This window comes from Dermacentor andersoni, chromosome 10 (genome assembly GCF_023375885.2).
Source record: "Dermacentor andersoni chromosome 10, qqDerAnde1_hic_scaffold, whole genome shotgun sequence".
In the NCBI taxonomy this organism is placed as follows: domain Eukaryota; kingdom Metazoa; phylum Arthropoda; class Arachnida; order Ixodida; family Ixodidae; genus Dermacentor; species Dermacentor andersoni.
Genome location: NC_092823.1, coordinates 18,474,233 through 18,490,102, shown reverse-complemented (window position 1 = coordinate 18,490,102; position 15,870 = coordinate 18,474,233). Strand labels below are relative to the sequence as shown.

Sequence of the window (15,870 nt, the reverse complement as noted above, 5' to 3'; positions counted from 1 at the left end):
GAACAGTTTTATAGTCGGTTACCTGAGAACGTGCGGTACTGGGTCTTGGATAGGCCAGACGTTAGTACGGTGGCTAGAGCCGCTGAGCTAGCCGAAGAGTTTGTGACGCGTCGGGCTCGTGGAGCTAAGGACGGTCAAAAGGGTGAATTTGGCTCCAAGTTTGAGAGGCCGAAGTTCACACCCATGAGAAAGCGGTTCGAGACGAGGCAAGCGCGCGTGTGTTATACGTGCCAGAAGCCGGGTCACTTTACGGCGCAGTGTCCGACCGAACGTAAGGAGACGGCGGCAGCCGAAGCCGAACGCAGAAAGCGGTTCGAGACGAGGCAAGTGCGCGTGTGTTATACGTGTCAGAAGCCGGGTCACTTTTCGGCGCAGTGTCCAGAAACAAAAACAAAAGTCGTGTTTTTGTCTTTATGCAGCACTGACGAGAACATGAAGCTTCTCGAGCCTTACATGCGAGACCTCCTCGTGAACGGGAAAGAGTGCCGAGTGCTTCGCGATTCCGCAGCTACAATGGATGTAGTTCACCCCTCTTACGTAGAACCCGATGTGTTCACGGGCGAGTGTGCATGGATCAAGCAAGCCGTGGAAGCTCATAGCGTGTGTCTGCCCGTAGCAAAAGTGCTTATTGAAGGACCTTTCGGAGCGCTTGAGACGGAGGCCGCAGTGTCATCTATGCTGCCCCCCCCCCCCCAGTACCCGTACCTATTTTCGAACAGGTCCGATCACCTCCTGCGCGAGAAGGGGCTTTTGTTTGGTGAGGCTAGCGTTCAGGCCTTAACCAGATCGAAGGTTCGGGAGCTCGCTGCAAAGGCGGTAGTTGCGGGACCGACGTTGTCGAACAATGAGAAAGGGTCAGAGGTGCAGCAAGCTGATATTCAGAGCACGCCCGAACTGAATAAAATTGAGCCTGTAGCGTTAAAGGCACCAGATACTGGAGAGGAAATTCCCGATGCGGGAAAGTTAGAAGAGCTATCTGCAGATTTGCTCATCGCGCCTACGTCAGATGGACTTAATAGGTTGCTAAAAGTCAGCCGGTCGGCTTTGATAGCCGAGCAAAAGAAGGATGGCAGCCTAGAAAACATACGCTGCATTGTCAAGGAAGGTGTCGCCAAGAAAAATGCTCGCTTTGTGGAAAGAGGTGGGGTCCTGTACCGAAAGTATCTAGACCGCAGAGGAGTGGAGTTCGATCAGCTGATCGTGCCTCAGTGCTACCGTCAGGATCTGTTGCGCTTGTCGCATGGGGGTTCGTGGTCCGGACACCTAGGAGTTAAGAAAACTAAGGACCGTCTCTTGCAAGAGTACTATTGGCCAGGGTGTTTTCGGGACGCAGACCACTTTGTGAAGACATGTGACGCCTGTCAGCGGGTGGGCAAACCAGGGGACAAATCGAGGGCGCCGTTGAAATTGGTACCTATCATTACGGAGCCTTTCAGACGGCTCGTTATTGATACAGTGGGACCTCTGCCGGTAACAGCCACGGGGTACAGACACATTTTGACTGTGATCTGCCCAGCGACAAAGTTCCCTGAAGCAGTGCCGCTTAAAGAACTAAGCTCAGTTGAGATAGTCAATGCACTACTGTCCATATTTGCGCGAGTTGGTTTTCCTGCGGAAATCCAATCAGATCAGGGCACAGTGTTTACTAGCGCTTTGACGACAACTTTTCTCGAAAGGTGTGGGGTAAAGCTGTTAGACAGCTCAGTGTACCACCCACAGTCGAATTCCGTTGAGAAGCTCCACTCCGTCATGAAGCGCGTGTTGAGAGCATTGTGGTTTGAACAACAAACTGACTGGGAGCTGTGTCTGCCTGGGGTGACGTTGGCATTAAAGACCGCGCCGCATGCGGCTACGGGGTTTTCGCCAGCTGAGCTAGTGTACGGTCGCTCGCTGCGATCTCCGCTTCGCATGCTTCGAGAATCGTGGGAAGGCAGGGGCGACGACCCAGTCGTGGTGGAGTACGTGCTTAAGCTCCTCGAACGCTTAAGAAGGGCACGGGAGTTGTCAGGTGAAGCAATGGCAAAGGCCCAGCAGAGGGCCAAGGTTTATTATGATCGGACAGCCAGGGCCCGTCGTTTTGAGGTGGGCGATGAGGTCATGATATTGCGCACATCGCTAAAAAACAAACTCGACGTGCAGTGGGAGGGCCCAGCACGGATTGTTCAAAAACTGTCGGACGTTAACTACGTGGTCAGTCTGCCAGGAAAACGGAAAGCACAGCAAGTTTACCACTGTAATCTGCTCAAACCCTATAAGCAACGGGAAGCAGTAGTATGTATGATGGTAAACGCTTCCGAAGAGCTACCGGTCGAGCTTCCGGGACTAGGCTCAGTGACGAACAGGAAAGACACCGATCAAGTCATTAGTGACCTAATCAGTAAAGCATCGCTGTCGCCTGAGCAGAAAACCGAACTACACCAGCTCTTACAAGAGTTTCAAGGTCTGTTCTCTGAGAGGCCTGGTAGGACTTCTGTCCTTACTCATGACATAGAACTTACCTCCCCAGAGCCAGTACGATCCAAGGCGTACCGGGTGTCACCCCGCCAGAGCGATATTATGGAGGCTGAGGTAAAGAAAATGCTACAGCTCGGTGTTATTGAGGCGGGTGAGAGTGATTATACCTCCCCTTTGATTTTAGTTGAGGTACCGGGCAAGGAACCTCGTCCTTGCGTCGACTACCGCAGGCTTAATTCCATCACTAAGGATCAAATTTATCCGATCCCTAACATCGAGGAGCGCCTTGAGAGAGTGAGTAGCGCGCAGTTTATTTCCACCCTAGATCTTGTCAGGGGTTATTGGCAGGTTCCACTTACAGAAGAGGCTAGTAGGTATGCGGCGTTCATTTCACCAATGGGGACATTCCGTCCTAAAGTTTTGAGTTTTGGTTTGAAGAACGCGCCATACTGCTTTTCAAGCCTCGTGGATAAAGTGTTGCGGGGACAGCAAGAATTCGCTTTACCGTATCTAGACGACGTAGCGATATTCTCCGCATCCTGGCCTGAGCATATGGCCCACTTGCGGGCAGTGCTAACCCGCCTGCGCGATGCGGGATTGACAGTCAAGGCTCCCAAGTGCCAGTTAGCACAGGCCGAGGTTGTCTACCTCGGTCACGTGATTGGTCGGGGTCGTCGCCGCCCCTCTGAAATAAAGGTGGCCGCTGTGCAAGACTTCCCGCAACCGCGCACGAAGACCGATATTCGGTCGTTCTTAGGTGTCGCCGGCTACTATCAGAGGTACATCCCCAGGTACTCTGATATCGCGGCTCCCCTGACGGATGCTCTAAGAAAGACAGAGCCGCAAACAGTCGTCTGGGATGAGACAAAGGAAAGAGCTTTTAGCGCCCTAAAGAGCGCCCTAACAAGCCAGCCTGTGCTACGATCGCCCGACTACACAAAAGGGTTCGTTGTTCAGTGCGATGCTAGTGAGCGAGGCATGGGCGTTGTACTGTGCCAACGGGAAAATGGAGAAGTAGAACACCCCGTCCTGTATGCTAGTCGTAAGCTGACCAGTCGTGAGCAGGCGTACAGCGCCACCGAGAAAGAGTGTGCGTGTATCGTGTGGGCCGTTCAGAAATTGTCATGCTACCTAGCCGGCTCGAGGTTTATCATTGAGACGGATCACTGCCCTCTCCAATGGCTGCAGACCATCTCTCCCAAAAATGGCCGCCTCCTGCGCTGGAGCCTCGCTTTGCAACAGTATTCCTTTGAGGTGCGTTACAAAAAGGGGAGTCTCAACGGTAACGCCGATGGCTTAAGTCGAAGCCCCTAACGTGGGAATCAGCCTCAAAATTGTTTGTTACTGATGTTTTTCTTCCTGAGGCAGGATTTTTAACATATTGCTTTTGTGTAGTGTTTCAAAGTGATGATGTGCTTTCTAGTGCAATTTTCCGATTTGTGGACGCGTTCTGAGTGCTGCTAAACTACTGTAAGGAACTAGGCAGTAGTATAATAGGGGAAAGAGCCTGGCAGGGCTTAGTGAGGGTTGTGCCGTGCTTGCTGACTGAGCGGTTGAGTTTCGGCGTAGTTCTAACGCTTGCCGGGAACGAGAACAAAAATGTCAACTCTCCCGAAGTCACTTTGCAGTGTCCTGTGTGAACCTGAACGAGAGAACGAGGCCTTCTCTGTGCGCTGCGCTCAAGAAACGCCGAAGGACGACCGACTTCGGTTATGAGCATCATCAAGCGACATCCCTCCGGACAGCGGATGCAGTCCCCTGACCATCGGGATCTCCTTCCCCCGGCGGGGCGGTCTGTTACGTTTCGCCTACGACGCGCGGTATAGCCGGCGCGGATGCAACGGACGCCGGGGCTTCGTTCCAAGCAGCGGACATTTTGGCCCGTTCAGCGCCGCCGATACGCCTCCCCGCCAAGCGCGTCCAGGCGTGTTTCAGTGCCACGTGTCTTCGTGTGTGCGTGTGTGTGTGTGTGCCACGCTTGTCAAAGCGCAGCAGCCGGGGAGAGGAGCTCCCCAAGTGTGAAGCGAGGAGGTCTGTCCGGCGCCTGGCCGGCGGATGCGTCACTACACTCGTCTCAACTTGTCTCTCAGCGTGTCCGTGCCCAGTCACGTGCGCATCTGACGAGACGTTCCTCCTTGCCCTCAGCTGCGAGACTATAAAAGCAGCTGCCCCCGGACGCCGAGAGAGAGGCTCCGATTTCTTCTGTCGAGTTACGTGCTCTCCCGTCTCTCACTTCGGTCGACCTGACCGCCCGCTCTTTTGCGATGTTAGAATAAACCAGTTGTTCTGTTACCAGCCGACTCATGCTTTGCCGGGACCTTCGGATGCTTCCAGTGCCCCAGGCCGCCAGGCCAACGCTACCCTTGGGGCTTGCGACCCGTTTGCAATAACGGGCGTCAGCACTGAGATTCCAACAACTCGTGCCAGCGGTGCGATTCTAACAGTGCACAGCGTTCGCGGTCAGCGTTTACCGGTAAACATTACGGTTACATACGCTTATATAGCAAACGGGGATAGCGGATATTCTAGATGACACTGAGAGGAAAAAAGTGGAGCTGGGCAGGCCATGTAAATCGCAGGGTAGATGACCGGTGGACCATTAGAGCTACGGAATAGGTTCCAAGCGAAGGGAAGCGCCGTGGAGGGCGGCAGAAGATTAGGTAGAAGGATGAAATCAGGAAACATGCAGGAGCAAGTTGGAGTCAGCTAGCGCAAGACAGGGGTAATTGGAGATCGCAGGGAGAGGCCTTCGCCCTGTAGTGGGCATTAAAATTGGCTGAAGATCATGCAGCACCAAAGTACAAAGATGCAAGCCGGTACGTATTGTGATTGTTTAACAGCAACCGTTTACAAATTTTGAAGGCGCTGAGAGACTACACGAACAGTGCTGTGTCTTCTTTATATATATATATATATATATATATATATGTATATATATATATATATATATATATATACTCTTCACACCTTGAGATTTATACCAGGCCACATTTATGACAACACTGAAAGTTCCTTTAGATTTATGTTAGGCAATCTTTGTGATTACTGTTACTCGATAGTCACAAACCAACAATTTTCACTTCAATGTCTGGTTTTCTTACTTTGTAGCCACGTTTGTTTTTGCACAACTCCTCCTCTAGCAAGTCGCCTCCGCATGAGCACACAAGAAGTACTGCGGAGTGACAGCGTCACTGAAACGGTTAAGAAAAACTAAAACTGACAGAAGTACGGTACAGACACTAACTATTCCAAACACTCACCATGTCAAGAGCCGACAGGCCACCGCAATCCCTGAGCAGAGCGTTATTCTGCGATGACGTCGATATAGAGAAGGTGGCCGAGGCCAGCCGAGTCACGGGCAGCATCAGCATCAAGGGGTTCACCTTCCGGGCTCGAATCTGCACCGCCCACATCGCAGGCATCGGTCGAGCACTCTGAGTGCTTCATTGAAGCCGGTCTTAACCTAGCAGGGCCGTTAACGTTCATCAGAACCAAGGTTTGACCTGCTACAACTAAACAAGCTCGTAAGGAAGAAAACAAGGACAAAATAGAAATGGCTAATAGTAAGTGCCAGACAAGAAGCATTTGTCTAATTCGGCTGGGCCTTGCGTTCCCTTCAGCAGTGGCCTTCCAGGACACCCAACTAACTATATCTAAAATCACGCCAACAGATTGTAAACCTTCGCCAGATGGAAAGTATATAGCGTACATAGCTGAGCTTACTGAATTTCCGTGAGGCCGCGTGGAGAATGGAGTGAGATTAGGTGCGAGCCTGCCACAATAGCTTAGTGGTTCCGATAATTGGTTTACTAACCAGGAAGTCACCGGTTCGACTCCTAGTCGCGGTAACTGTTTCATCTAAAGGATTCCAGTTGTTATAAATTAGCCCACAGCTAGACATTACGGCGTCTCTAATGGACTCGGGGCTGCATTTCGGATGTTGAAATTCCGTGAATGAAAGTTACTCAGAATAAGGCTACTAAGAAATGACACTGGGCCTCGCGGTTGTCTTCTTCGTCCGCTCAACTGTTACGCCCGACGAAGGTCTAAAAAACATGGCGCAAATACTTTTGTGCGGCACACTCGTGCTGTCTAATTAGTAGTCGTACCTGACGGCTCATTAAAATTATATGACAATGTACCCTCAAGAACACCGCCACCCCTCTCGGGCACAGGAACGGCGACGGTCTATTGACCAAGACTGATCAGATATCTTTAACGTCAAAGTTAAGTCACGTACATACTACGTGAGCGGCGAGAAGAATAAGGCAATCCGAGGAGGTCAATGTTTTGTTAGTCACAAACTCACGAAAAAAAAATAGAAAACAGGCAACGAAGCCAGATAAAGCACAGGGAAAATGAACAGTTATGTTTGAATGAAATGTACGAATAATGCACAAAAAGAAAGAATGAAAGTGGACGGAGAAATAAGATGGGAGTCGAGTTACGCTAGATATTCCGCACATTATACGTAATGAACAACGTTATTGACCACTTTCTTGGGCATTTTCGCAAGCGTACACGATCAGCCGTGGGAGTGTTAGCCAGTGCCGCTCACGTTCGAGCAGACGAATGTAGAACGTTCGTCTAACCGCAAGCCTGGCGCTGTAGCGCGTTCGTCGGCGCCACGTGAGTGACGCATGGCTAATCTTGCCCACATACGCACACAGTGCGGACCCTTAACGACAATCTATACGCTACGGGACACACGCGCGGCGCTTTAATTTCGCCGTGGAACCTTGCGGGATCAGTGTTGATATGGACGCACCCTTCCATTCCTTGGCTTCACCCCACTGAGGCTTCGGCGGCGTCAGGCCATCCTGTGCGAATATGCATCCATCCATTCGCACAGACATACAAAGGACAGTAGACGGGTGGATGGCCCCGCGGTAGTTTAGGTGGCAAAGCACCGCACGTGCGTAATGAGCAAGGTGTGGGTTCGGCTCCCACTTGCGGCAAGTCATCTTTGCGTCCGCCTTAACTCCACCTCCCCCAATCCCAACCGCCAACACTCTTTGCATTCCTATTTCTACATTTAAATAAACAAAATAATTAATTTTATCTATGCTTTAGCTGGTTTCATTGCCTGTTTTTTCGCATGGTTACGCATACCACGTTTTGCTTTTAAACGAAAATATGTTTTAAAAATTGCCGGAAGAGGTGCTGCCTCCTCCTGTGGTTTATTATGAAGAGGAGATTATTTTCACGAAAATCACAATGTTCAATTAGCCAAGTAACGTAGCTTCGATATTCTTTATTAGTCACTTATTTTGCTATCCAACGAATAAGGCCACTTAGCGGAAATTACCTGACTAGGTTATTTTTATCTAAGTTGTCCGCAACAAAGTGTCCATCCCGCAACTGTGGTAAGACAAAAAAAAGGGCTAATCTCGCAGTTTATTCCTGCCTGAATCGAGCGATCGAGTGGGGCGATTTGAAACGTGTTAACTGAAACATCGATGTATTTCGTGGCACATTTCAGGGACGGATACCTCGAACCTGGTGCTAAGGTAACGGATATCCCCTAAGCACATATGACTTCATACAGTGTGCACCGAACTAAATAATCGAAGAAATCGGGAGCGCAAGTCGGTAATTAGAACATTGTGATTTATCATACCGTTAAGTATACAACATCAGCCTCTTCAAGTAATCCACCTGGAAAAGCGAAATTGCGCTGCATGCCATAGTCAATGTTTCATTAAAAAAATGAAAATAAAAACTCACTGTTATAGTAACGCGGTAGACGCCGGCTCTAAAGCAACACGGCATAAGAACGGTATAAAAAAGGTACAGCCCTGTTCGAAAGAGAACTATCACACTTTGATATTGCGGCATATAATGATATTCCGTTGTACACTTTTAGTTTGTTGTGTTTTTCTGCGAATCCCGTCATTGTTCATTCGTTCCCCATGCGCCGTGCGGTGAAATGTTAACGAATTTGCGTATACGTGTCTGTGAAACCGAAAACGAACCTTCAGTCCGACGTCAGCGTTAGTGTCTGTCCACGTGATTCTTCGCTTGTCTGTTTCTGCACCGCGGTCGCTTTCACTGTGGCTCTACGAGGCCACTCAGCAGCGGCGTACATGTCGTGACGTTGTAGTGGCGATGCAGAAGGAAGCTTTGCCAAAAGTGTTCGATAACGGTCTAAATCTTTTTCTGGTGAGACCACTCGTGCCGAGGAATACACGCAACGTCAAATCGCAACAACGGCGAGGACGGTCGTCAGTCCTGGATTCCGACTCACGGATCATGGTAGCTAGGGGCGTCTTCTCTCCATTGATAACTTGATAGCAATGATAACGCTGTGAAAGCGCTCGACGGCAGATAAAGCAAGATAACGCGCGTGCGATATTATGAGGACAGGGAAGGAAATATTTGCACTGTAAATTCGCTTTTATAATAATGCCTGTTTTGCTGGCGCTTCTTCATTTGAGGAACTTTTTTTTTTTTATGGACTGTACAAACTGTGATTTTTGTACTGCCCTTTAGCGTATACTTCTACCTTGATTAACAAAAAAACATAAATGCCAAGTGTTTATACGAGCTGCTTCTGGTTCGGCTCGACAATACGGATTATGCAGCGGGCGTGGCGGTTGCTTTCACTGGATTCCTCAAATAGCGCGCCGTCTTTATGTTTTCCCGCGCTTCTAGCCTATAATAATTATCCGAGTCGCCTACAGGTGGTGTCATGCCCCACTATATAACCTCGCTAAAGGTCTAGGCATCAGCACTCACGATGGTGTCCAGTGTGGGCAGGAGGAACGAGATGCCCCTGTCCTTGCTTGTCAGCTCGGCCGTCACTGTGGACAGGGCACCCAGTAGCGAAAGGAACAACCGCGACGTCTGGTTGGACATGCTCTTCACCCACGACACCAGCACGTCGTTCATGCCGGAACGCTGGGGCCGTTCCGGGCAAGGAATCGGGCAGCCACATGCAATCAAGCGAAGTCAAGGTAGTTTGTCGGTTCAGCTACCTATTATAGGACGTTCCTGTATTCTCGAACATACACCTCCACTAAAAAAAGAACAGGCTGGAAGCACCGCCTCTAGGCTTAAAGGGACACTAAAGGTTACTATGAAGTCAAGTTAAAGTGATAAAGCAGTGCTCTAGAACGTCAAAGGCGTCAATGCAATCGCGAACAGAGCTTTAGTAGCCGAGAAATTGAGGTGAATGCATGACTCGATTTGAGACCCCCCAGCGACATGCCGGTACTAGCACGATGACGAAGGCACTCCTCATCATAATTTATGTCACTATAGTACTCAACTACTCGTATTAAAAAATCAATTCGTTAGGTTATCAGACGGAAGAAAATGCTACTTGTCTACCAGTGGCGTAGCCAGAAATTTTGGTCGGGGGGGGCTCACGTTGCAGCTCGGCCTCCCACTTAAGAGGAAACATTAGGTCGGATGCTCCTGTCTAAATACATGTAGAAGGAGAATTCGTTTTTCTCGGCAACCACTGCACCAAATTTGACGAGGTTTGTTGAATTTAAAAGAAAAACTTAAATTCTAGTGAACGTATGTTTCGAATTTTCTATCTAGGTCGTCAATATTTTATTGAAAGTGGCAAAAATCGAAAATTTTCAGAAAACGAGACAATTAAGTTTAGAACTCTGTAAATCAGCAATGGAAATTGATATCACAATTCTGTGAATCGCACATAATAGTACATCTACAGCGGACAATATTGATGTGTTACACATGAGTCTCAAAAATTTAAGTATTATGGAAGTACGGCTTTTGCAGAACCCTTGTACATAACATTACTAATCCACGTAGGATACAAATTGACATATCGAATTTGTCCGCTTTGAATGGTGTAATGGATGCCGTTTACAGAACCGCGCTATCTGTTCTTGGTGCAGAGCTATTAATTTTTAAACTTCGTGCTTCTATGTTTTTCGAATTTTTCAAAATATTTTAAACAAAGTTCCGGGCCCTAAACTGAAATTCCGCTTCCCACAGACACTAGAATTTAACTTAGTCTCTCAAATGCAACAAATTTCGTTAAAAGCGATTCAGGAGTTATCACAGAAAAGCGTTTCTGCGTTTTACATGTATCTGAATAGGCAGCGTCAGAGTAGGGCCCGAGCTAAAGCTTCCTCTCAAACAATTTGCCTAGGGATCAAATACATGAATAATAACTGCATTGCCATTGCCAAAGATGCTGCAAACGAATTCTTGAACGCTAAGCACTGTCAATACAAGTAAAATATGTATTTTTTTCATAAAAGAATATATTCGTATGTGCCAAAAATTGTGCCCCAATAACTGATGTCAATGCTTTCATGTGTTTTGTCTATTTAATAAGGAAAGAAGATATCACACGAACTTTAGAACTACATCAGTTCGAAGCCAACAAAGCAGTGCATTCCACTGATATGAAAAATGTAAAGGCCATGAAATGAACAAGTTGAGAACAAATATATTAATGACACTTTGTCATACAAGATCCTCGTTTACATTCTTGTACATATGCAACGGCCAGTGAAAAATCTCAATGACGCTGTCATTTGTTCCAGCGTATTACGCAGCAGCAGCTGTCACCGGACGTGTATCGTAATTGCACCGAAATTATAGTCGCAACAGAGCACGTATAAAAAGCAGGAGTTCTGCAGAATATACGAGGGCGAGTCAAATGAAAGTGAGCCAATGCGAATATATGACAAACGGGGTACTATAATTAAAAGTAGCCCCCATGAGCATTTAGACATTTGTCCCATTGACTAACGAGTCGCGCAATTCCCGTCTCATAAAGCTCCTTGGGTTGCTCCTTCAAAACCTCTGCAACTGACTTTCACTTCATCGTCCGAGACGAATCTGGTTCCCTTGAGCTGTTTTTTCGTTTGCCCCAAAATGTGGAAGTTGCAAGGCAGCAGGTCTTAGCTGTGTGGCAGATGTTGCAGCGTTTCCCGCTTGAACTTTGCCAGATTTGTATTAACCCCATCAGCGACGTGGGGACGGGCATTGTCATGGAACAAGATGACCTCATTCGTCAATTTTCCACGTAGCTTGTTCTTGATTGGGGCACACAGCCGATCCCGCGTTTCACGATATCGGAAACAATTGATAGTCTCTCAAGACTTAGCAAATTCTATGAGCAATGGCCCCTGACGATCGAAAAATAAAAGTCAACAACACCTTTCTGGCAGAAATGACGGCCTTTGCTTTCTTTGGGGTTGGTGAGTTCGAATGTTTCCATTGTCAGCTTTGCCGTCGTGTTTCAGACTCTTAGTAGTGGCGTGATGGTTCGTCTCCGATCACAATTGCAGACAAGAAATCGTCACCCTTATTGTGATAGCGGATCAGATGAGTAAAGGCAACGCCGATCTTCTCCGTATTCTGGCGGTAGTTCAAAATCTTGCGCATCCACTGCGCGCACAAGAGCTGATAACCGAGATGTTCATGAATTATGGCGCGAACCAAACCGTGACTGATATTCACACGCTTAGCCAGTTCATCGATGCTTATCCTCCGTTCTTGTCTCATCAGCTCATCAACCTTTGCAATTTTGTTAGGGGTGATTGCACGATGGCTTTGGCCCAGTCGGGGATCGTCTTTGCAACTTTCAGGTCCTTTTTTGAACCGTTTGTTCCAACGCTTCACAGTGGCCAATGAAATGCAATGTCCCGTGTACACGGCAGCCATACGGCGACTAATTTCTTTTTGAGAAACACCTTCAGCTGTCAAAAACCTCACGGCACCACGCTGCTCAACTTCTGGAACGTCCATTACGGCACGCAACCATGTACAACCCAGCGTATGAGAGCATTAAAGAACATTTATCCTCACACCTGCGTGTCACTTTTTAAATGAGAGATCCCTGTGTGCTACGCGCAGGCCTTGCAGATAAACAACAGAACCATAATTGCGCGCGGTAGGTAGGCTCACTTTCATTTGACTCGCCCTCGTACATTAAAAATGCGAAGATACAATGGAATATACGAATGGGAAGAAACAGCTTGATAAAGGGCAAAAAAGTGCGACTGGAAACAAAGTTCACTGCACGTATACACAACGCCTCGCAACAAAATATTTAAACATACGTATAAATAAGTCTCTAATAAATCTACGTATCTAAGAAAAAGTCACGGTATATAATGCGTCAAACTAGGCAAATAAACATGTTGCGCAATCATAGATTCACAGAATCCTAGATCCTGGCCCCATTCCATCCACTCCATCCGATGTATCGCGCGCGACGGAAGGTGGCGCGCTTGCTCCTCACGTTTCTCCCTTGCGCACACAAGACAGCCACCATCGTCGGCTCACCCATTCCCCCCCACCACCCGCACGCTTTCACTTGCACATACAGCATGCGGCGCGGGGTCACGATGTTATCGCACTTGGACTTTATGCGGAACATGAGGACGACGGCGACGGCAGGAATGCGCCTAGAGTGTCCATGTAATTGCTATCGCAATAATATAGTAAGAGTATCCGGAAACTGAAGCGTCCCATGGCCCATTTCTTTCCGCAAAAGAAGTAACAAAATAGAACTTTCATGATGCGACAATTTGCTGCACCGCAACAACGCTTTTTTCCTTTTGTGAGGCGGGGGCACCGTAATAAAAGAACGCAAAGTATGTTGGTCACAATCGAATGCTTACTTTGGGCAACTAATATGGCTATTAAAGGAATGTCAAAGAAAACACGAGACGCTTGGTCCACCAAGAACCATGCGCATACTGCTCGGTATCCTACACCGGCGAGACAAGACTTTCTGGAGAGGTTGCGCTCAAGCGAACGCGGTGCAATCCGTCGAGCCCCCACAGTGATGGCGGCTAGCGACCATTGTTTCTTTTTCTCGTCTGCTAGCCAGAAAGCATCCAAAACTCTGCCAGGCGAAAATGCACTCGGCCAGAGAAAACCGAACGCGCACCGAAGTGCGCTGCTTGATGGGCGAGGCAACACGAGAAAAACGCATGCGCTCTGGCTGGCTCTGGCAGCGCGCGGGTAGGGAGCGAGAACAAAAAAATTGAAGAGGCTCAACGTGTCCTCTCGATTAAAAGCAAAAGTAGAAACAATAAATAAGAACGTAGTTACTTTTGCTGGCTTTAGTGTCTTCACTGGATGCTTTGGTGCAGGTGAAAAAAAATGTTGATATTTTTTTATGTGACATGACGGCTGTTAAGAATGGCCGTACGGGGTGGCAACGTGCCAGCTTTCAGCCCGCTGCACGTGTTCCAAGCCCACCAGACGGGGCGCCCTTCGGAGAACTGCGAAGGGCCGGCAGCCACGTGGCGCGCGATCAACTCAGGAAATTGGTAGTTGGCCGAGCCATCCGGGACAAAGCAGAGTTCTACGAAGCCCTCTGACGTCGGCACTGAAAGCTGGGCGGTACCGAGAACTGTCCGGCCTTTTCACCTGTGTGTGTGTGCAACACGAACATTTCCGTCCACGGGGAACTCAAACGTGTGAGCCTTTGTGTGTGTGGGCCGTCCTGCGGGGGGCGGCTAGTTTGCAATGACTGGACGAACGTTTCCGTCCACTGGGACTCCGTCCACGGGGACCTCGAAGAGTGACGTCGAACGATGACGTCGAACTATGACGTCAAGCGAAGAGCTTATAAGCAGCGTTTGCCGGCTGCTAGTGGTGCTCGTGTCGTGCTCGTTGTCGTGAGCTGAGTGCTCCTTGTCAGGCTAGAAATGTACTTGTGAGCGGTGTGCTCGTAAGCTGTTTGCTGTATGTTAGTCTTGCGGGCTCCATATGGGAGTCGCGCTAGACTGCCAATGTATCTTGCTTAAACTGTTAATATCTAAATAAATCCTGTTCACCGAGTTCCTGTCTACGACCTTCATCTCCTTCAAATGGTGGCAGCGGCGAGATAGTCCGACGACTCCTACATCTGGTCGACAGCGGTAGGATCGTCCGACGAATCTAACACGGCACGAATGAACCACCACAACGCTTCGTCTCATCAGGCCACGCTGCGGGCTTTGTCAACTTGTCTGATAGTGTGTTAATTTGGCTTGTCTCGTTGTATGGCCCGATGTACGACTTTGGAAAGGTCAATGCACCTTTGGCGTCAAATATTTATGGGAGCATTAAACTTACAATGTTCCGCAATTGAAAATCTAAAGCGCACGTTTCGAAATGTCAATGCACCTTTCACATAAGACGTTTATGAGAACTTTATACCCATAAAGTTTCGGGATTGATATCCACGCGCTCCGTAACTTCCATGATAGAGTGTAGATTCCGCGGCCTCCGCGAGATGCCGCGGCGAGCCCGTTCGCCATCAAAACGTCCTTGAAACTTTGTGCTCGGATGGGGCTAGTTGCGTTATGTGACTCTCGGTGCATGGGCGTTGCCGCGAAATTCAGCCCGAGTTCGCAATTTTCGCGGTGAAATGGCTTTTCGAGCGTGAAAAAGACGCTCTAGACAAAATCCAGAATGATTTCCGGCGCCGGGGGTTGCTTTGGTAGACGGTGCATGGATAGCTCGAAAAAATTTTGGGAGGGGCTGAAGCCCCATAAGCCCCCCCCCCCCCCCCCCCCCACCCGGCTACGCCCCTGTTGTCTACTTCTATTCGTTTCTAAGAAAAAATACCATTTTGACGTTACCCTTCAGTAGTATGGGTGGTCGAAAGATTTCGTTTTCGCTCGACTCTGCGCGCTCGACTCTGCGCCGCACGCGCTTTGGAGTTTCAGTTGTTTCGTTATCGCGTCATGCTGCGCTGGTTCTGCTGGCTCGTGAAACTTGCATTTAGAACAAGCAGCGAGAATGCCACGTCCATGTGATGTTGTGGGATGCGCGAACGGTCCGCGGAACTTGGCCAAGGGCAGTTGCAGCGGCGAATCCAACGTTACTTATCACTGTGTGCCAACGAGTGAACCTCTCCGTTCGAAGTGGTTAAGTGCCGCACCTCTGCCACAGCGCGTTGACAAAGAGCCGAAAAATCGCATAGTGTGCTCGCTGCACTTTCGTCCAGAGAATTACGAGTTCAAAGCCGACATAGTGAAGTCGTGTGGAGTGCCTTTCAAAGCAATGCTTTCCCGTATAGCGCTGTTCCGTCGGTCTTGCTAGCGTTCTCCAAAGCGCAAGAACAACATGCAGGTCAGTTTTCCTTCAACTGCAGGCATTTGGTTTTCACGAAGGAAAAGCTACAAATGTGCGAATATGTACAGCCATGATATACAGTTGCCGTCGTAGTAGCACGCAACGACGCCGGCAGCGCGAGCCCTCAGCAGCAGGTCACGATCATCAGTGCTTAAATAGCTGAAGTCGAACCCAGCATCGCGAGCCAATGTGTCGTTGTCAGGGTCGTCCATTGCAACGAGCGTCAATGTTCGCGTCATAAAATAAAGAACCAGCTTATCGTCGCGCACTTTCCCTTCCGCTAGCCACCATATAGTTCCGCTTTCGCGCTGCTGTCGGCTCTGTCGTGGCTCTGTTCCTGGCCGTGCG

General features: G+C 48.9%; 1 protein-coding gene across 2 annotated transcripts in view; it reads right to left on the bottom strand.

Annotated features, from left to right (window-relative positions):
• LOC126519226 (Na(+)/dicarboxylate cotransporter 3-like) overlaps positions 1–15,870 on the bottom strand; it is a 102,490-nt gene that overhangs the window by 36,048 nt on the left and 50,572 nt on the right. Inside the window, exons 12-13 of one of the 2 annotated variants that reach the window (XM_050168843.2) lie at positions 9,193–9,354; positions 5,715–5,852 (exon numbers count right to left, since the gene is read on the bottom strand). In XM_050168843.2, coding sequence (XP_050024800.2) covers positions 5,715–5,852; positions 9,193–9,354 — 300 coding nt within the window. The remainder of the gene's footprint in view (positions 1–5,714; positions 5,853–9,192; positions 9,355–15,870) is intronic. The other variant, XM_055065299.1, reaches the window with a different exon arrangement.